General features: G+C 48.1%; 1 protein-coding gene across 1 annotated transcript in view; it reads left to right on the forward strand.

Annotated features, from left to right (window-relative positions):
• The window catches only part of LOC139756019 (probable glutamate receptor), a 34,532-nt gene that overhangs the window by 4,866 nt on the left and 7,948 nt on the right, over positions 1–21,718 (forward strand). The window contains exons 2-6 of the mRNA XM_071674963.1: positions 1–273; positions 1,137–1,284; positions 4,559–4,751; positions 6,690–6,877; positions 14,773–15,169. The exon at positions 1–273 is cut by the window's left edge and continues 210 nt beyond it. Of these exons, the coding sequence (XP_071531064.1) occupies positions 1–273; positions 1,137–1,284; positions 4,559–4,751; positions 6,690–6,877; positions 14,773–15,169 (1,199 nt within the window). The remainder of the gene's footprint in view (positions 274–1,136; positions 1,285–4,558; positions 4,752–6,689; positions 6,878–14,772; positions 15,170–21,718) is intronic.

Here is a 21,718-nt window from a genome sequence, read left to right on the forward strand (position 1 = left end):
TCCTCACTTGGCTGCCATATGACCCTCCTGGCCAGCAGCTGCTCCAGTTCGGTGTGTGGGACAGCCGCGTCTTCCCGTCCTTCTCGGACTTGTTCTATGACCGTTTTCGGTCCTTAGCCGGCAGGACTTTACACGTGGCAAGTGACGATGACGACGCACCGCTCGTCTTCCTTGATGATGACGACGAATTCGAAGGCACATCTAAACGAATTCTGGACCTACTCTCCGTCTGGCTTAACTTCACATATACCCTCACGCACGGGGCGCCGGACAGTGAGTGCAACTGCTGAGTTCCTCCCATACCACACCACCCCAGGTTCCTGTAGCACAGTCCCCAGCATGCTACACCTCCCCAGGTTCCTGTAGCACAGTCCCCAGCATGCTACACCTCCCCAGGTTCCTGTAGCACAGTCCCCAGCATGCCACACCTCCCCAGGTTCCTGTAGCACAGTCCCCAGCATACCACACCACCCCAGGTTCCTGTAGCACAGTCCCCAGCATACCACACCACCCCAGGTTCCTGTAGCACAGTCCCCAGCATACCACACCACCCCAGGTTCCTGTAGCACAGTCCCCAGCATGCTACACCTCCCCAGGTTCCTGTAGCACAGTCCCCAGCATACCACACCACCCCAGGTTCCTGTAGCACAGTCCCCAGCATACCACACCACCCCAGGTTCCTGTAGCACAGTCCCCAGCATGCTACACCTCCCCAGGTTCCTGTAGCACAGTCCCCAGCATGCCACACCTCCCCAGGTTCCTGTAGCACAGTCCCCAGCATGCTACACCTCCCCAGGTTCCTGTAGCACAGTCCCCAGCATGCCACACCTCCCCAGGTTCCTGTAGCACAGTCCCCAGCATGCTACACCTCCCCAGGTTCCTGTAGCACAGTCCCCAGCATGCCACACAGTCTTGTTAAAGATACCTATATGAACTATATATTTGTAGAGTTGCAGTTTACATTCATTTAATAAGTAGTGCGAAATATACTGGCCGAGAATACCTTGGCGACAGGTATTCGTGACTGGAGGGATGAAGTTCACGTCTTCTCCTCAGTCAAAAGTATTTCTGTGGTGAATTGTTCTTGTGTGGTACCTCACCAGGAACCCTAGCACCGCCCTTACCCTCTCCGACAGGTAAATGGGGCGAGATGGAAAACGGGACGTGGGTAGGTCTGCTTGGTGAGGTGTACCGCGGCAACAAAGACCTAACCATCAACTACTTCACCATCACTCACGAACGATCACAATATTTTGACTATTCTGTGTCCTTCCACACTGAAGGGTGAGTCCTGAGTCCTACCACACTGAAGGGTGAGTCCTGAGTCCTACCACACTGAAGGGTGAGTCCTGAGTCCTACCACACTGAAGGGTGAGTCCTGAGTCCTTCCACACTGAAGGGTGAGTCCTGAGTCCTACCACAGTGAAGGGTGAGTCCTGAGTCCTACCACAGTGAAGGGTGAGTCCTGAGTCCTACCACACTGAAGGGTGAGTCCTGAGTCCTTCCACACTGAAGGGTGAGTCCTGAGTCCTACCACAGTGAAGGGTGAGTCCTGAGTCCTACCACAGTGAAGGGTGAGTCCTGAGTCCTACCACACTGAAGGGTGAGTCCTGAGTCCTACCACAGTGAAGGGTGAGTCCTGAGTCCTACCACAGTGAAGGGTGAGTCCTGAGTCCTACCACAGTGAAGGGTGAGTCCTGAGTCCTACCACAGTGAAGGGTGAGTCCTGAGTCCTACCACAGCGAAGGGTGAGTCCTGAGTCCTACCAAAGTGAAGGGTGAGTCCTGAGTCCTACCACAGTGAAGGGTGAGTCCTGAGTCCTACCACAGTGAAGGGTGAGTCCTGAGTCCTACCACAGTGAAGGGTGAGTCCTGAGTCCTTCCACAGTGAAGGGTGAGTCCTGAGTCCTACCACAGTGAAGGGTGAGTCCTGAGTCCTACCACACTGAAGGGTGAGTCCTGAGTCCTACCACACTGAAGGGTGAGTCCTGAGTCCTACCACACTGAAGGGTGAGTCCTGAGTCCTACCACAGTGAAGGGTGAGTCCTGAGTCCTACCACAGTGAAGGGTGAGTCCTGAGTCCTACCACAGTGAAGGGTGAGTCCTCAATCCTACCACAGTGAAGGGTGAGTCCTGAGTCCTTCCACAGTGAAGGGTGAGTCCTGAGTCCTACCACAGTGAAGGGTGAGTCCTGAGTCCTACCACAGTGAAGGGTGAGTCCTGAGTCCTACCACAGTGAAGGGTGAGTCCTGAGTCCTACCACAGTGAAGGGTGAGTCCTGAATCCTACCACAATGAAAGCTATCTATTTTGAAATGGAAGTTCGTCTCGGAATCAATCTCGAACATTTTTTTCCATTTGCTCACAGTACTGGAAGAGAAAATGTATTGTATCTATAGTGAATACCAGCGGGGGCTGTCTGCATGACCAGTGGGCTGGGTTATGTATCATGGATGACCCAACACCAATGTGTCCATCATGATGAAGGATAAGTTTTGTCAGCCGAAGATAAATGAAGCTAAGCTAGCTATTGCAACCTATCCTACATAAGGGTTATTATAGCCATCATTAACAAATGAGTATATGCCATCAATCTAACGACCCTCAACTGCTAATTGGTCCATAAACAAAATCGATACCAAACACATAAAACACGCATCATAACAATTTATCTCGCAAGACAACCGACATACATATACACATACGTCCCAGCTAACAATGGTGAACTGGGCGATAGTTGCTAAATATCACTAGCAGGAAAAACAAGTGGGACTTCGTAACCAATAAACATAACGACAATCATCAAAAATCCTCATTTACATTGTTGTAAAGCATGGGTAAGTTAATATTTCTAAAATGTAGATTAGTCTTTATATACAGTACCCATCATATTACAAAATACTCCATCAATCTTGTTCTGGAAGTTGTGCTGACACATGAGTAACGTTACATATTTGATAAATATTGTGATTATGTTCTAATGATTGTATGATTGGGTTAACTCTGCCATGTGAACGACAACGTGAAAGAAGTATAATCATGACCATGATTATAGTACACAGTCCAGCGGCAGGGGTGCCTAGTGTCTCCGTGGTTGTTTAACTTGTTTATTGATGGGGTGGTTAGGGAGGTGAATGCAAGAGTTTTGGAGAGAGGGGCAAGTATGCAGTCTCTTGTGGATGAGAGGGCTTGGGAAGTGACTCAGTTGTTGTTCGCTGATGATACACCGCTGGTGGCTGAATTGGGTGAGAAACTGCTGAAGCTGGTGACTGAGTTTGGTTAAGTGTGTGAAAGAAGAAAGCTGAGAGTAAATGTTGATAAGAGCAAGGTTATTAGGTACAGTAGGATTGATGGACAAGTCAGTATGGAGGTAAGTTTGAATGGAGAAAAACTGGAGGAAGTAAAGTGTCTTAGATATCTGGGAGTGGATTTGGCAGCGGATGGAACCATGGAAGCGGAAGTGAGTCATAGGGTGGGGGAGGGGGCGAAAGTTCTGTGAGCATTGAAGGATGTGTGGAAGGCGAGAACATTATCTCGGAAAGCAAAAATGGGTATGTTTGAAGGAATAGTGGTTCCAACAATGTTATATGGTTGCGAGGCGTGGGCTATAGATAGAGTTGTGCGGAGGTGGGTGGAAGTATTGGAAATGAGATGTTTGAGGACAATATGTGGTGTGAGGTGGTTTGATCGAGTAAGTAATGAAAGGGTAAGAGGTCAAATTATCGTTATTATTATTATTATTATTATTATTATTATTATTATTATTATTATTATCATTATTATCATTATTATTATTATTTTTATTTATTATACTTTGACGCTGTCTCCCGCGTTAGCGAGGTAGCGCAAGGAAACAGACGAAAGAATGGCCCAACCCACCCACATACACATGTATATACATACACGCACATATATACTTTTTTTTTTTTATTATTATCATCATATATCCTTGGGGATAGGGGAGAAAGAATACTTCCCACGTATTCCCTGCGTGTCGTAGAGGGCGACTAAAAGGGGAGGGAGCGGGGGGCTGGAAATCCTACACTCTCGTTTTTTTTTTTTTAATTTTGCAAAAGAAGGAACAGAGAAGAGGGCCAGGTGAGGATTATTCCCTCAAATCCCCAGTTCTCTGTTCTTAACGCTACCTCGCTAATGCGGGAAATGGCGAATAGTTTGAAAGAAAAGAAAAAGATAATCATCATTATTGTTGTTGTTGTTGTTAGTAGTAGTAGTATCATTAGTTATAATCATCAGGATATCCCGATAGTAGTGGCTGGAGTGTGGGACGTGCTCCTGACATGTTACTCACCATAGGTAACCCAATAGACCAGTACAGGGCTGCTATGAAGCAACACATATGATCAATATTTTGCCATCATCTCGAAGTCGGTTTATGACGCGCAACATCTCTCAATGATAATAACAGTGATAACAGGTATATATGGTTATCATAGTGTCTTATGCACGCGAATGATTCTGAGGCAACAAAATCTAGATATTTGATTTGTTCTTCATATAACACCTTCACTAACGCGTCACAAGGTGGTCGTCTATTTCCAGGTTCGGGTTTGCCTTACCCATGCCGCCTGAGGTACCAAGATGGCGGAACCTTATATATCCGTTCACATGGGTGGTATGGGCGGCGGTGGGTGGCCTCCTAATCGTTACCAGCAGCGCATTCTACACCCTCGCCTCCCTCCAGCCCCTTGACCACGTCACTCACCCCTCCTATACCATTGCTTGTATTATGAAGGTATGTCCACGTGTGAGGGAAGGGTTGTGTATGTAATATATTCTCATATCTGCACTCATGATGTAACTACCACATTCAACTACACTTGGGACAACACATTTTTCATTTTTCTTCGATGTTATCAGCAAATAGTGTATAACGCGCAACACTCTGACCTACGGTAATATATGCATATATTTATCTATTTATAAACTCAGGCGCCAATCATGAAATATATGGCGTTAATGAGGTAGCCCTGATGAGGACAGCTACTTCACTGTGCCGTGTCTCAGCTAATATATATATATATATATATATATATATATATATATATATATATATATATATATATATATATATATATATATATATGGCTATGTTTGAAGGAATAGTGGTTCCAACAATGTTGTATGGTTGCGAGGCGTGGGCTATGGATAGAGTTGTGCGCAGGAGGATGGATGTGCTGGAAATGAGATGTTTGAGGACAATGTGTGGTGTGAGGTGGTTTGATCGAGTGAGTAACGTAAGGGTAAGAGAGATGTGTGGAAATAAAAAGAGCGTGGTTGAGAGAGCAGAAGAGGGTGTTTTGAAGTGGTTTGGGCACATGGAGAGAATGAGTGAGGAAAGATTGACCAAGAGGATATATGTGTCGGAGGTGGAGGGAACGAGGAGAAGAGGGAGACCAAATTGGAGGTGGAAAGATGGAGTGAAAAAGATTTTGTGTGATCGGGGCCTGAACATGCAGGAGGGTGAAAGGAGGGCAAGGAATAGAGTGAATTGGAGCGATGTGGTATACCGGGGTTGACGTGCTGTCAGTGGATTGAATCAAGGCATGTGAAGCGTCTGGGGTAAACCATGGAAAGCTGTGTAGGTATGTATATTTGCGTGTGTGGACGTATGTATATACATGTGTATGAGGGGGGGGGGGCATTTCTTTCGTCTGTTTCCTTGCGCTACCTCGCAAACGCGGGGGACAGCGACAAAGTATAATAAAAAAAAAATAAATATAAAAAAATATATATATATATATATATATATATATATATATATATAGAGAGAGAGAGAGAGAGAGAGAGAGAGAGAGAGAGAGAGAGAGAGAGAGAATCCATATCTGATGTCTACAAACTACCATTATTTTTCAATGCTGTCAGTTTGAATAACATCCCAGTAAAGCAGTAGCTTCCTTAATTATACATCCACTGTACAGTCTGGCTATACAGCAAGATAAAGTTGTTAACTTAGCAAATATGTAATTAAGATGGGTTTTAAGCAATAATTGTCAGCTACATTATTAGAGTCCGTACTAATGATTGTTTCCAGCACCACGTATCCGGCACCAGTACTGTTTGCTCATTTATCGGGTTTTTCTTCATCATGGCCTAAGCATACTGTAGATATTCGCACTCATGATCTTTTTCTTTTTGAGTTTAATATTCTTTGATATCTTCTAAATGCGAATCGAAACAGCACTGAACGTATAAGTACTATATTTACTTCATCTGAACATATGTCTTTGTGTTTACAAATGACGAAATGATTATCTAATTACGTTATATTTAGCATATTTGATTGTTTTTCAAATATATATAATTTGTGTAACTTTGGTACTATAATGAATGGGTCAGAAAGCAGGGACGGGCATGTTCATTGGTAAAATTCCTAAGTTAATCATGTGGTCTGCTTTCTTAAAACATAGTATCTTAATGAGTCAGGTAACCAGTTCAGGTTGTGCTGTTGTTTTTGAGAATTATATTCTAACCTAACCTAACCTAACCTAACCTAACCTTGTGTCAGTGGATGCAGTCGTGACTATATCTAACCTGCAACAATTTCCATTCTCTTCTAAAAGTTACTGCTAACTAATTCGTCTATCACTCTACCTCTTTCTCGCAAAATAATATAATTTTGGGATATTTTGTGTTTTAGTGTTTTGTGAAAATGTTGCATACCCACGGCCAGGGTCTGGTGAACCAATCACAGAACAAGTTACCCAGACCGTGGTCCCTCCGACTGTTCCTGGCGGCCTGGTGGCTCACCGCTTACGTCATCATCATCTCGTACACATGCAACCTGATAGCTGTCCTCACCGTGCCAGTCTTCCCCACCAGGATCCAGACCTTACAACAGCTGGCACATAGTGACTTCAGGTAAGTCCAATTGTCACCTTCCTCAAAAGCACTGTAAGAGATGGCCGGGTTAAGGTAGTCGCCTTGTACTTGATATGCCACTTGCTGGTGTAAGTTATGAGAGGTCACGTGATGCAGGACAAGCTCCACTCATGTACTTGTCATGATGATGATCTTCTGGCCAGGGTCTTCTCACGTCTACGTCACCTCCTCATTACAGGGAGTAATGCTATCATGGTGGTGATGGTGATGGTGGTGGTGATGAGGGTGATGGTGATGGTGGTGGTGATGAGGGTGATGGTGTTGGCGATGGTGGTGGTGGTGATGGTGGTGATGATGAGGGTGATGGTGTTGGCGATGGTGGTGGTGGTGATGGTGGTGGTGATGAGGGTGATGGTGGTGGTGATGGTGGTGGTGGTGATGGTGGTGATGGTGGTGGTGATGGTGGTGGTGATGGTGGTGATGGTGATGGTGGTGGTGATGAGGGTGATGGTGTGGCATGGTGGTGGTGGTGATGGTGGTGATGATGAGGGTGATGGTGTTGGCGATGGTGGTGGTGGTGATGGTGGTGGTGATGAGGTGATGGTGGTGTGGCGATGGTGGTGGTGGTGATTTGGGGGTGATGTGTGTGGGTGGATGTGGGGTGGGTGATGGTGGTGAGTGGTGGTATGGGGTGGTGATGGTGGTGGTGTGGTGATGGGGTGTGATGTGGTGTGTGATGGTGGTGGTGGTGATGGTGGTGGTGGTGATGGTGGTGGTGATGAGGGTGATGGTGGTGGTGGTGATGGTGGTGGTGATGAGGGTGATGGTGGTGGTGATGGTGGTGGTGGTGATGGTGGTGGTGATGAGGGTGATGGTGGGTGGGTGATGGTGGTGGTGATGAGGGTGATGGTGGTGGTGATGGTGGTGGTGATGGGGGTGTTGGCGATGGTGGTGGTGGTGATGGTGGTGGTGATGAGGGTGATGGTGGTGGTGATGGTGGTGGTGGTGATGGTGGTGGTGGTGATGGTGGTGGTGATGAGGGTGATGGTGGTGGTGATGGTGGTGGTGGTGATGGTGATGGTGGTGATGGTGATGGTGGTGGTGATGGTGGTGGTGGTGATGGTGGTGGTGATGACGGTGATGGTGTTGGCGATGGTGGTGGTGGTGATGGTGGTGGTGGTGATGGTGGTGGTGATGAGGGTGATGGTGGTGGCGGTGATGGTGGTGGTGATGATGGTGGTGGTGATGAGGGTGATGGTGGTGGTGATGGTGGTGGTGGTGATGGTGGTGGTGATGAGGGTGATGGTGGTGGTGGTGATGGTGGTGGTGATGAGGGTGATGGTGGTGGTGATGATGGTGGTGGTGATGGTGGTGGTGATGAGGGTGATGGTGGTGGTGGTGATGGTGGTGGTGATGAGGGTGATGGTGGTGGTGATGGTGGTGGTGGTGATGGTGGTGGTGATGAGGGTGATGGTGGTGGTGATGGTGGTGGTGGTGATGGTGGTGGTGATGAGGGTGATGGTGTTGGTGATGGTGGTGGTGGTGATGGTGGTGGTGAGGGGGGGTTAGTGCGATGGTGGTGGTAGGTGATGGTGGTGGGTGATGAGGGTGATGGTGGTGGTGCTGTGGTGGTGGTGATGGTGGTGGTGGTGATGGTGGTGGTGATGAGGGTGGATGGTGGTGGTGGGGATGGTGGTGGTGGTGATGGTGGTGGGAATGGTAGGTGGTGGTGATGGTGGTGGTGATTGAGGGTGATGGTGGTGGTGATGGTGGGTGGTGATGGAGGGGGTGATTGGTTGTTGGTGATGGTGAGGTGGTGTGATGGTGGTGGGGTGAGGGTGATGGTTGTTGGTGATGGTGGTGTATGGTGGTGGTGATGGTGGTGAGGGTGGTGGTGATTAGGGTGATGGTGTTGTAGGCGATGTGGTGGTGGTGGAGTATGGTTGGTGGTGATGAGGGTGATGGTGGTGGTGATGGTGGTGGTGGTGATGGTGGTGGTGATGAGGGTGATGGTGTTGGTGATGGTGGTGGTGGTGATGGTGGTGGTGGTGATGGTGGTGGTGATGAGGGTGATGGTGTTGGTGATGGTGGTGATGGTGGTGGTGATGAGGGTGATGGTGTTGGCGATGGTGGTGGTGGTGATGGTGGTGGTGATGAGGGTGATGGTGTTGGCGATGGTGGTGGTGGTGATGGTGGTGGTGATGAGGGTGATGGTGTTGGCGACGGTGGTGGTGGTGATGGTGGTGGTGATGAGGGTGATGGTGTTGGCGATGGTGGTGGTGGTGATGGTGGTGGTGATGAGGGTGATGGTGTTGGTGATGGTGGTGGTGGTGATAGTGGTGGTGATGAGGGTGATGGTGGTGGTGATGGTGGTGGTGGTGATGGTGGTGGTGATGGTGGTGGTGATGGTGGTGGTGGTGATGGTGGTGGTGATGGTGGTGGTGGTGATGGTGGTGGTGGTGGTGATGGTGGTGGTGTTGATGGTGGTGGTGGTGATGGTGGTGGTGGTGGTGATGGTGGTGGTGGTGATGGTGGTGGTGGTGATGGTGGTGGTGGTGGTGATGGTGGTGGTGATGGTGGTGGTGATGGTGGTGGTGGTGATGGTGGTGGTGGTGATGGTGGTGGTGGTGGTGATGGTGGTGGTGGTGGTGATGGTGGTGGTGGTGATGGTGGTGGTGATGAGGGTGATGGTGGTGGTGATGATGATGGTGGTGATGGTGGTGGTGATGAGGGTGATGGTGGTGGTGATGGTGGTGGTGGTGATGGTGGTGGTGATGAGGGTGATGGTGATGGTGATGGTGGTGGTGGTGATTATGGTGGTGGTGATGAGGGTGATGGTGGTGGTGATGGTGGTGGTGATGGTGGTGGTGGTGATGGTGGTGGTGGTGGTGATGGTGGTGGTGATGGTGGTGGTGGTGATGGTGGTGGTGATGGTGGTGGTGGTGATGGTGGTGGTGGTGATGGTGGTGGTGACAATTAAACTGGAAAGAAGAGATACTTTGTTTATCCTTACATCACATCCTGCCTAGTGACAGTAAGGGTGACCCCTGCCTAGTGACAGTAAGTGTGACCCCTGCCTGGTGACAGTAAGTGTGTCCCCTGCCTAGTGACAGTAAGGGTGACCCCTGCCTGGTGACAGTAAGGGTGACCCCTGCCTAGTGACAGTAAGTGTGACCCCAGCCTAGTGACAGTAAGTGTGACCCCTGCCTAGTGACAGTAAGTGTGACCCCTGCCTAGTGACAGTAAGGGTGACCCCTGCCTGGTAACAGTAAGGGTGACCCCTGCCTGGTAACAGTAAGGGTGACCCCTGCCTGGTGACAGTAAGGGTGACCCCTGCCTGGTGACAGTAAGTGTGACCCCTGCCTAGGGACAGTAAGGGTGACCCCTGCCTGGTAACAGTAAGGGTGACCCCTGCCTGGTAACAGTAAGTGTGACCCCTGCCTGGTGACAGTAAGGGTGACCCCTGCCTGGTGACAGTAAGGGTGACCCCTGCCTGGTGACAGTAAGGGTGACCCCTGCCTGGTGACAGTAAGGGTGACCCCTGCCTGGTAACAGTAAGTGTGACCCCTGCCTGGTGACAGTAAGGGTGACCCCTGCCTAGTGACAGTAAGGGTGACCCCTGCCTGGTAACAGTAAGTGTGACCCCTGCCTGGTGACAGTAAGGGTGACCCCTGCCTAGTGACAGTAAGGGTGACCCCTGCCTGGTAACAGTAAGTGTGACCCCTGCCTAGTGACATTAAGGGTGACCCCTGCCTGGTAACAGTAAGTGTGACCCCTGCCTGGTGACAGTAAGGGTGACCCCTGCCTAGTGACAGTAAGGGTGACCCCTGCCTGGACAGTAAGTGTGACCCCTGCCTAGTGACAGTAGGGGTGACCCCTGCCTGGTGACAGTAAGGGTGACCCCTGCCTAGTGACAGTAAGGGTGACCCCTGCCTAGTGACAGAAAGTGTGTGTGACCCCTGCCTAGTGACAGTAAGGGTGACCCCTGCCTGGTGACAGAAAGTGTGTGTGACCCCTGCCTAGTGACAGTAAGGGTGACCCCTGCCTGGTGACAGAAAGTGTGTGACCCCTGCCTAGTGACAGAAAGTGTGTGTGACCCCTGCATGGTGACAGTAAGGGTGACCCCTGCCTAGTAACAGAAAGTGTGTGTGACCCCTGCCTAGTGACAGTAAGGGTGACCCCTGCCTAGTGACAGTAGGGGTGACCCCTGCCTGGTGACAGAAAGTGTGTGTGACCCCTGCCTAGTGACAGTAAGGGTGACCCCTGCCTGGTGACAGAAAGTGTGTGACCCCTGCCTAGTGACAGAAAGTGTGTGTGACCCCTGCCTGGTGGCAGGAAGGGTGACCCGTGCCTGGTGACAGAAAGTGTGTGACCCCTGCCTAGTGACAGTAAGGGTGACCCCTGCCTGGTCACAGAAAGTGTGTGTGACCCCTGCCTAGTGACAGTAAGGGTGACCCCTGCCTAGTGACAGAAAGTGTGTGTGACCCCTGCCTAGTGACAGTAAGGGTGACCCCTGCCTGGTGACAGAAAGTGTGTGTGACCCCTGCCTAGCGACAGTAAGGGTGACCCCTGCCTGGTGACAGAAAGTGTGTGTGTGTGACCCCTGCCTAGTGACAGTAAGGGTGACCCCTGCCTAGTGACAGTAAGGGTGACCCCTGCCTGGTGACAGAAAGTGTGTGTGACCCCTGCCTGGTGACAGTAAGGGTGACCCCTGCCTGGTGACAGAAAGTGTGTGACCCCTGCCTAGTGACAGAAAGTGTGTGTGACCCCTGCCTAATGACAGTAAGGGTGACCTCTGCCTAGTGACAGAAAGTGTGTGTGACCCCTGCCTAGTGACAGTAGGGGTGACCCCTGCCTGGTGACAGTAAGGGTGACCCCTGCCTGGTGACAGAAAGTGTGTGTGACCCCTGCCTAGTGACAGTAAGGGTGACCCCTGCCTGGTGACAGTAAGGGTGACCCCTGCCTGGTGACAGTAAGGGTGACCCCTGCCTGGTGACAGAAGGTGTGTGTGACCCCTGCCTAGTGACAGTAAGGGTGACCCCTGCCTGGTGACAGAAAGTGTGTGACCCCTGCCTAGTGACAGAAAGTGTGTGTGACCCCTGCCTGGTGACAGTAAGGGTGACCCCTGCCTAGTGACAGTAAGGGTGACCCCTGCCTGGTGACGGTAAGGGTGACCCCTGCCTGGTGACAGTGTGACCCCTGCCTAGTGACAGTAAGTGTGACCCCTGCCTGGTGACAGTAAGGGTGACCCCTGCCGAGTGACAGTAAGTGTGACCCCTGCCTAGTGACAGTAAGGGTGACCCCTGCCTGTTGACAGTAAGGGTGACCCCTGCCTGGTGACAGTAAGGGTGACCCCTGCCTGGTGACAGTGTGACCCCTGCCTAGTGACAGTAAGGGTGACCCCTGCCTGGTGACAGTAAGGGTGACCCCTGCCTAGTGACAGTAAGGGTGACCCCTGCCTAGTGACAGTAAGGGTGACCCCTGCCTAGTGACTGTAAGTGTGACCCCTGCCTGGTGACAGTAAGGGTAACTCCTTCCTGGTGACAGTAAGGGTGACCCCTGCCTGGTGACAGTAAGTGTGACCCCTGGCTGGTGACAGTAAGTGTGACCCCTGCCTGGTGACAGTAAGGGTGACCCCTGCCTGGTGACAGTAAGTGTGACCCCTGCCTGGTGAGAGTAAGGGTGACCCCTGCCTGGTGACAGTAAGGGTGACCCCTGCCAGGTGACAGTAAGGGTGACCCCTGCCTGGTGACAGTAAGGGTGACCCCTGCCTAGTGACAGTAAGGGTGACCCCTTCCTAGTGACAGTAAGTGTGACCCCTGCCTGGTGACAGTAAGGGTAACCCCTGCCTGGTGACAGTAAGGGTGACCCCTGCCTAGTGACAGTAAGGGTGACCCCTGCCTAGTGACAGTAAGTGTGACCCCTGCCTGGTGACAGTAAGGGTAACCCCTGCCTGGTGACAGTAAGGGTGACCCCTGCCTAGTGACAGTAAGTGTGACCCCTGCCTAGTGACAGTAAGGGTGACCCCTGCCTGGTGACAGTAAGGGTGACCCCTGCCTGGTGACAGTAAGGGTGACCCCTGCCTGGTGACAGTAAGTGTGACCCCTGCCTAGGGACAGTAAGGGTGACCCCTGCCTGGTGACAGTAAGTGTGACCCCTGCCTGGTGACAGTAAGTGTGACCCCTGCCTGGTGACAGTAAGGGTGACCCCTGCCTGGTGACAGTGTGACCCCTGCCTGGTGACAGTAAGTGTGACCCCTGCCTAGTGACAGAAAGTGTGTGTGACCCCTGCCTAGTGACAGTGAGGGTGACCCCTGCCTGGTGACGGTAAGTGTGTCCCCTGCCTAGCGACAGTAAGTGTGATCCCTGCCTAGTGACAGTAAGTGTAACCCCTGCCTTGTGACAGTAAGTGTGATCCCTGCCTGGTGACAGTAAGTGTGACCCGTGCCTAGTGACAGTAAGTGTGATCCCTGCCTAGTGACAGTAAGGGTGACCCCTGCCTTGTGACAGTAAGTGTGTCCCCTGCCTAGTGACAGTAAGGGTGACCCCTGCCTAGTGACAGTAAGTGTGACCCCTGCCTGGTGACAGTAAGGGTAACCCCTGCCTGGTGACAGTAAGGGTGACCCCTGCCTAGTGACAGTAAGGGTGACCCCTGCCTAGTGACAGTAAGTGTGATCCCTGCCTAGTGACAGTAAGTGTGACCCCTGCCTTGTGACAGTAAGTGTGTCCCCTGCCTAGTGACAGTAAGGGTGACCCCTGCCTAGTGACAGTAAGTGTGACCCCTGCCTAGTGACAGTAAGGGTGACCCCTGCCTAGTGACAGTAAGGGTGACCCCTGCCTGGTGACGGTAAGTGTGTCCCCTGCCTAGTGACAGTAAGTGTGATCCATGCCTAGTGACAGTAAGTGTGACCCCTGCCTTGTGACGGTAAGTGTGACTCCTGCCTAGTGACAGAAAGTGTGTGTGACCCCTGCCTAGTGACAGTAAGGGTGACCCCTGCCTGGTGACAGTAAGGGTGACCCCTGCCTGGTGACAGTGTGACCCCTGCCTAGTGACAGTAAGTGTGACCCCTGCCTGGTGACAGTAAGGGTGACCCCTGCCTGGTGACGGTAAGTGTGACCCCTGCCTAGTGGCAGTAAGTGTGACCCCTGCCTGGTGACAGTAAGGGTGACCCCTGCCTGGTGACAGTGTGACCCCTGCCTAGTGACAGTAAGGGTGACCCCTGCCTAGTGACAGTAAGTGTGACCCCTGCCTAGTGACAGTAAGGTTGACCCCTGCCTAGTGACAGTAAGGGTGACCCCTGCCTGGTGACAGTGTGATCCCTGCCTAGTGACAGTAAGTGTGACCCCTGCCTAGTGACAGTAAGTGTGACCCCTGCCTAGTGACAGTAAGGGTGACCCCTGCCTAGTGACAGTAAGTGTGACCCCTGCCTAGTGACAGTAAGGGTGACCCCTGCCTGGTAACAGTAAGTGTGACCCCTGCCTAGTGACAGTAAGGGTGACCCCTGCCTGGTGACAGTAAGTGTGACCCCTGCCTAGTGACAGTAAGTGTGACCCCTGCCTAGTGACAGTAAGGGTGACCCCTGCCTGGTAACAGTAAGTGTGACCCCTGCCTAGTGACAGTAAGGGTGACCCCTGCCTGGTGACAGTAAGTGTGCCCCCTGCCTAGTGACAGTAAGTGTGACCCCTGCCTAATGACAGTAAGGGTGACCCCTGCCTAGTGACAGTAAGTGTGACCCCTGCCTAATGACAGTAAGGGTGACCCCTGCCTAGTGACAGTAAGTGTGACCCCTACCTGGTGAGAGTTAGTGTGACTTCCTCTCAGGTAACAGAGTTTAACTATTTCTTTGCTAGACTAACCATGCCTAAGTTTAACATTTGCTAAGATAACGTCCTGAGCAGGTTTGATAGTAGATGGTTAACTCTTACATGGAGCAGGTTATGTATGCTGGACTACGGAGAGTTCGTACCGGACGCTCTGGCCTCTTCTTCTGACGCTGTGATGCGGAGCCTCGGGGGCAAGATGGACCTTGTCTCTGTTACCGACGAAGGTTTCTATGGACAGGAGGACTGTGGAGCTCTCGTTCTCGACGGGAAGAATGCTCACACAGAAACCTACGCTTATCTTAGAATAACCTATTCGGATATGGGGATGTCTGATAAAGTTTACTTCATGAGAGAGCAGATTTACGAAGGCAATCTTGCTTTCTTCTTCCGGAAACACACGCCTTGGGTACCGTCACTGAACAAGGGGATCCGGTTTCTGACCGAGTCCGGTTTCGTCCAACATTGGCAGAAAAATCTTATGGAGGAATTTGATAAATCAAAGGATCAGGTGAGTCTCTACCTTAAGTAGAATATAATGTGTGAACGCGAGAAAGAATCTGTTATTTTACTACGTTAATAATGATGTATAGTAGTACCATGATAACCTGTATACTGGGAGCTTTTACCCCTGACGCAACAGTCTTTTGTTTACAACTACTCTCTTGTTGCCTGCGTGGCAGGCGGGAGCATTACTGCGAGGCTATGGTCACCCTTAATAGGGAAATGACTTCGAGGACTAAGTAAACAAATACCTTCGTCTCACGTTGGTGGGCAACGGGGTCTCCACTGGTCATTTCCCATCAGGCTGCACAGCCAGCCGATGACATTTTGCAGAACCTAACTCACCAACGTGAGACGAAGGGTATTCCATTACATAGTATTCGAATAGTCGATTTCCTAATAAGGGCGTTCATAGCCTACCCGTAATGCTTCCGCCTCCCGCGCAGGGGCCCCGGTTTCGATCCTGGCTGTTGGAGGTATGTATATTATATGAAAGTGCTCGCTCGCTCATATGCAATATATATATATATATATATGTTATATTTATTTATTTATTTTTCTTTGTCGCTCTCTCCCGCGTTAGCGAGGTAGCGCAAGGATACAGACGAAAGAATAGCCCAACCCACCCACATACACATTTCTATACATACACGTCCACACACGCAAATATACATACCTATACATCTCAACTTATACATATATACACACACACAGTCATATACATATATGCACATGTACATAATTCATACTGTCTGCCTTTATTCATTCCCATCGCCACCTCGCCACACATGAAATAACAACCCCCTCCCCCCTCATGTGTGCGAGGTAGCGCTAGGAAAGGACAACAAAGGCTACATTCGTTCACACTCAGTCTCTAGCTGTCATGTAATAATGCACCGAAACCACAGCTCCCTTTCCACATCCAGGTCCCACAGAACTTTCCATGGGTTACTCCCAGACGCTTCACATGCCCTGGTTCAATCCGTTGACATAACGTCGACCCCGGTATACCACATCGTTCCAATTCACTCTATTCTTTGCATGCCTTTCACCCTCCTGCATATTCAGGCCCCGATCACTCAAAATCTTTCTTACTCCATCTTTCCACCTCCAATTTGGTCTCCCACTTCTCGTTCCCTCCAACACAGACACATATATCCTCTTAATCAATCTTTCCTCACTCATTCTCTCCATGTGACCAGACCATTTCAAAACATCCTCTTCTGCTCTCTCAACGACACTCTTTATATACCACACATCTCTCCTACCCTATCATTACTTACTCGATCAAATCACCTCACACCATATATTGTCCTCAAACATCTCAATTCCAGCACATCCACCCTCCTCCGCACAACTCTATCAATAGCCCACGCCTCGCAACCATATAACATTGTTGGAACCACTATTCCTTCAAACATACCCATTTTTGCTTTCCGAGATAATGTTCTCGACTTCCAAACATTCTTCAATGCTCCCATAACTTTCGCCCCCTCCCCCACCCTATGACTCACTTCCGCTTCCATGGTTCCATCCGCTGCCAAATCCACTCCCAGATATCTAAAACACCTCACTTCCTCCAGTTTTCTCCATTCAAACTTACCTCCCAATCAATTTGACCCTCAACCCTACTATACCTAATAACCTTACTCTTATTCACATTTACCCTCAGCTTTCTTCTTTCACACACTTTACCAAACTCAGTCACCAGCTTCTGCAGTTTCTCACGTAAATCAGCCACCAGCGCTGTATCATCAGCGAATAACAACTGACTCACTTCCCAAGCTCTCTCATCCACAACAGACCGCATACTTGCCCCTCTTTCCAAAACTCTTGCATTCACCTCCCTAACAACCCCATCCATAAACAAATCAAACAACCATAGAGACATCACACACCCCTGCCGCATATATATATATATATATATATATATATATATATATATATATATATATATATATATATATATATATTTTTTTTTTTTTTTTTTTTTTTTTTTTTTTTTTATAATTTGTCGCTGTCTCCCGCGTTTGCGAGGTAGCGCAAGGAAACAGACGAAAGAAATGGCCCAACCCCCCCCATACACATGTACATACACACGTCCACACACACAAATATACATACCTACACAGCTTTCCATGGTTTACCCCGGACGCTTCACATGCCTTGATTCAATCCACTGACAGCACGTCAACCCCTGTATACCACATCGCTCCAATTCACTCTATTCCTTGCCCTCCTTTCACCCTCCTGCATGTTCAGGCCCCGATCACACAAAATCTTTTTCACTCCATCTTTCCACCTCCAATTTGGTCTCCCTCTTCTCCTCGTTCCCTCCACCTCCGACACATATATCCTCTTGGTCAATCTTTCCTCACTCATTCTCTCCATGTGCCCAAACCATTTTAAAACACCCTCTTCTGCTCTCTCAACCACGCTCTTTTTATTTCCACACATCTCTCTTACCCTTACGTTACTTACTCGATCAAACCACCTCACACCACACATTGTCCTCAAACATCTCATTTCCAGCACATCCATCCTCCTGCGCACAACTCTATCCATAGCCCACGCCTCGCAACCATACAACATTGTTGGAACTACTATTCCTTCAAACATACCCATTTTTGCTTTCCGGGATAATGTTCTCGACTTCCACACATTTTTCAAGGCTCCCAAAATTTTCGCCCCCTCCCCCACCCTATGATCCACTTCCGCTTCCATGGTTCCATCCGCTGACAGATCCACTCCCAGATATCTAAAAACACTTCACTTCCTCCAGTTTTTCACCATTCAAACTCACCTCCCAATTGACTTGACCCTCAACCCTACTGTGCCTAATAACCTTGCTCTTATTCACATTTACTCTTAACTTTCTTCTTCCACACACTTTACCAAACTCCGTCACCAGCTTCTGCAGTTTCTCACATGAATCCGCCACCAGCGCTGTATCATCAGCGAACAACAACTGACTCACTTCCCAAGCTCTCTCATCCCCAACAGACTTCATACTTGCCCCTCTTTCCAAGACTCTTGCATTTACCTCCCTAACAACCCCATCCATAAACAAATTAAACAACCATGGAGACATCACACACCCCTGCCGCAAACCTACATTCACTGAGAACCAATCACTTTCCTCTCTTCCTACACGTACACATGCCTTACATCCTCGATAAAAACTTTTCACTGCTTCTAACAACTTGCCTCCCACACCATATATTCTTAATACCTTCCACAGAGCATCTCTATCAACTCTATCATATGCCTTCTCCAGATCCATAAATGCTACATACAAATCCATTTGCTTTTCTAAGTATTTCTCACATACATTCTTCAAAGCAAACACCTGATCCACACATCCTCTACCACTTCTGAAACCACACTGCTCTTCCCCAATCTGATGCTCTGTACATGCCTTCACCCTCTCAATCAATACCCTCCCATATAATTTACCAGGAATACTCAACAAACTTATACCTCTGTAATTTGAGCACTCACTCTTATCCCCTTTGCCTTTGTACAATGGCACTATGCACGCATTCCGCCAATCCTCAGGCACCTCACCATGAGTCATACATACATTAAATAACCTTACCAACCAGTCAACAATACAGTCACCCCCTTTTTTAATAAATTCCACAGCAATATATATATAATTTTTTTTTTTTTTTGCTTTGTCGCTGTCTCCCGCGTTTGCGAGGTAGCGCAAGTAAACATACGAAAGAAATGGCCCAACCCACCCCCATACACATGTATATACATACACGTCCACACACGCAAATATACATACCTACACAGCTTTCCATGGTTTACCCCAGACGCTTCACATGCCCTGATTCAATCCACTGACAGCACGTCAACACCGGTATACCACATCGATCCAATTCACTCTATTCCTTGCCCTCCTTTCACCCTCCTGCATGTTCAGGCCCCGATCACACAAAATCTTTTTCACTCCATCTTTCCACCTCCAATTTGGTCTCCCACTTCTCCTCGTTCCCTCCACCTCCGACACATATATCCTCTTGGTCAATCTTTCCTCACTCATTCTCTCCATGTGCCCAAACCTTTTCAAAGCACCCTCTTCTGCTCTCTCAACCACGCTCTTTTTATTTCCACACATCTCTCTTACCCTTACGTTACTTACTCGATCAAACCACCTCACACCACACATTGTCCTCAAACATCTCATTTCCAGCACATCCACCCTCCTGCGCACAACTCTATCCATAGCCCATGCCTCGCAACCATACAACATTATTGGAACCACTATTCCTAAAACATACCCATTTTTGCTTTCCGAGATAATGTTTTGGACAATCACATGTTTACCAAATGGCGTCCTAGCTTCGTCTCTTCGATGTATATCAATTGACTGTTATATTTCTCTCTTGTGTCTCCCCTGATGATGTGATTATTACACGAAAGTGCACTTGGGAACTTTTCGTGGTTCATTTTCCCCGTGGACTCACAGGAATATCTTGATCACGCGCAAAATTGTAATCCTTTCCAATATATATATATATATATATATATATATATATATATATATATATATATATATATATATATATATATATATTTCCCTGGGGATAGGGGACAAAGAATACTTCCCACGTATTCCCTGCGTGTCGTAAAAGGCGACTAAAAGGGGAGGGAGCGGGGGGCTGGAAATCCTCCCCTCTCGTTTTTTTTTTTTAATTTTCCAAAAGAAGGAACAGAGAATTGGGCCAGGTGAGGGTATTCCCTCAAAGGCCCAGTCCTCTGTTCTTCACGCTACCTCGCTAATGCGGGAAATGGCGAACAGTTTGAATGAAAGAAAGATATATATATATATATATATATATATATATATATATATATATATATATATATATATATATATATATATATATATGGGGTATGTGATAGAGTGTAAGAAAGTAAATCTAGATGGATATGGGTAAAACTGAAAGTGGATGGAGAGAGATGGGTGATTATTTGTGCATATGCACCTTGGCATAAGAAGAAAGATCATGAGAGGCATGTGTTTTGGGAGCAGCTGAGTGAGTGTGTTAGTGGTTTTGATGAACGAGACCGGGTTATAGTGATGGGTGATTTGAATGCAAAGGTGAGTGATGTATCAGTTGAGGGAATAATTGGTGTACATGGGGTGTTCAGTGTTGTAAATGGAAATGGTGAGGAGCTTGTAGATTTATGTGCTGGAAAAGGACTGGTGATTGGGAATACCTGGTTTAAAAAGAGAGATATACATAGGTATACGTATGTAAGTAGGAGAGATGGACATAGAGCGTTATTGGATTATGTGTTAATTGATAGGCGCGTGAAAGAGAGACTTTTGGATGTTAATGTGCTGAGAGGTGGAACTGGAGGGATGTCTGATCATTATCTTGTGAAGGCGAAGGTAAAGAAAATGAGAATAATGTTATGTTACCATTTTTAGATTGCATGATCCATAGGCAAGGAAACAAGTTTAAGTTTAGCATATACAGAAAACCTACCAATGTATGCTCATATATCCATTATTTCTCATCTCAGATTGACAGAGTTAAATTATCATCATTTCAATCTATGTTCCTTAGGGCATTACGTATTTGCAGTCCAGGGTTTATTGATGATGAGTTTGAGAAGATATATTCTATCGGATCTAAGTTAAAGTACCCTAGATCTTTCATTGATAAATTCCTTAAGTTAGCAAAGAGATCACTTTATAGAGATGAGCCAAAACCTCCCATTGACACCAAGAATCTTTTAGTTCTCCCTTTTGATAATGATTTTACTTTACTTCCCATGTTGCTTAAATCCTTTAATGTAAATGTTGCCTTCAGCAACAATAATACTATAAAGAATATCTTAATCAGGAATTCACCAGAAAATTCTCTTTGATGCATCTATAAAGTGCTATGTGGAAATTGTGTTAAATTTTATGTTGGGCAGACTGGTAAGGATCTTTCTGTTAGACTTAGGCAACATAAATATAGTATAAGAACGGGACAAGAATCAAATGCCTTGTTTAATCACGTTAAAAACTATGATCATTGTATTGGCAGGAGTAATGCCAGCTCAGTTATTAACTATAACTCTATTACCACGAGAAATATCATTGAACCTTCTGTTATCAAATACACAAAAAAATTATAATCTTAATATTAGTGACGGTCTATACAAATTAGATAACTCTATTGTTGATAGAATTTGTAAAATGATAAGTTTATGAACGCTCGTTGTCTGTCTTGGACGATCGCATGTTTACCAGATGGCGTCCTAGCTCGTCCTTCGATGTATATCAACAGACTTATATTTCTCTCTTGTGTTTCCCCTGATGATGTGATTATTACACGAAAGTGCACTTGGAAACTTATCGTGTTTCATTTTTCCCCGTGGACTCATAGGAATATATATGGAAGGTATTAAGAATATATGGTGTGGGAGGAAAGTTGTTAGAAGCAGTGAAAAGTTTTTATCGAGGATGTAAGGCATGTGTACGTGTAGGAAGAGAGGAAAGTGATTGGTTCTCAGTGAATGTAGGTTTGTGGCAGGGGTGTGTGATGTC

Source organism: Panulirus ornatus, chromosome 2 (assembly GCF_036320965.1).
Source record: "Panulirus ornatus isolate Po-2019 chromosome 2, ASM3632096v1, whole genome shotgun sequence".
NCBI lineage: Eukaryota > Metazoa > Arthropoda > Malacostraca > Decapoda > Palinuridae > Panulirus > Panulirus ornatus.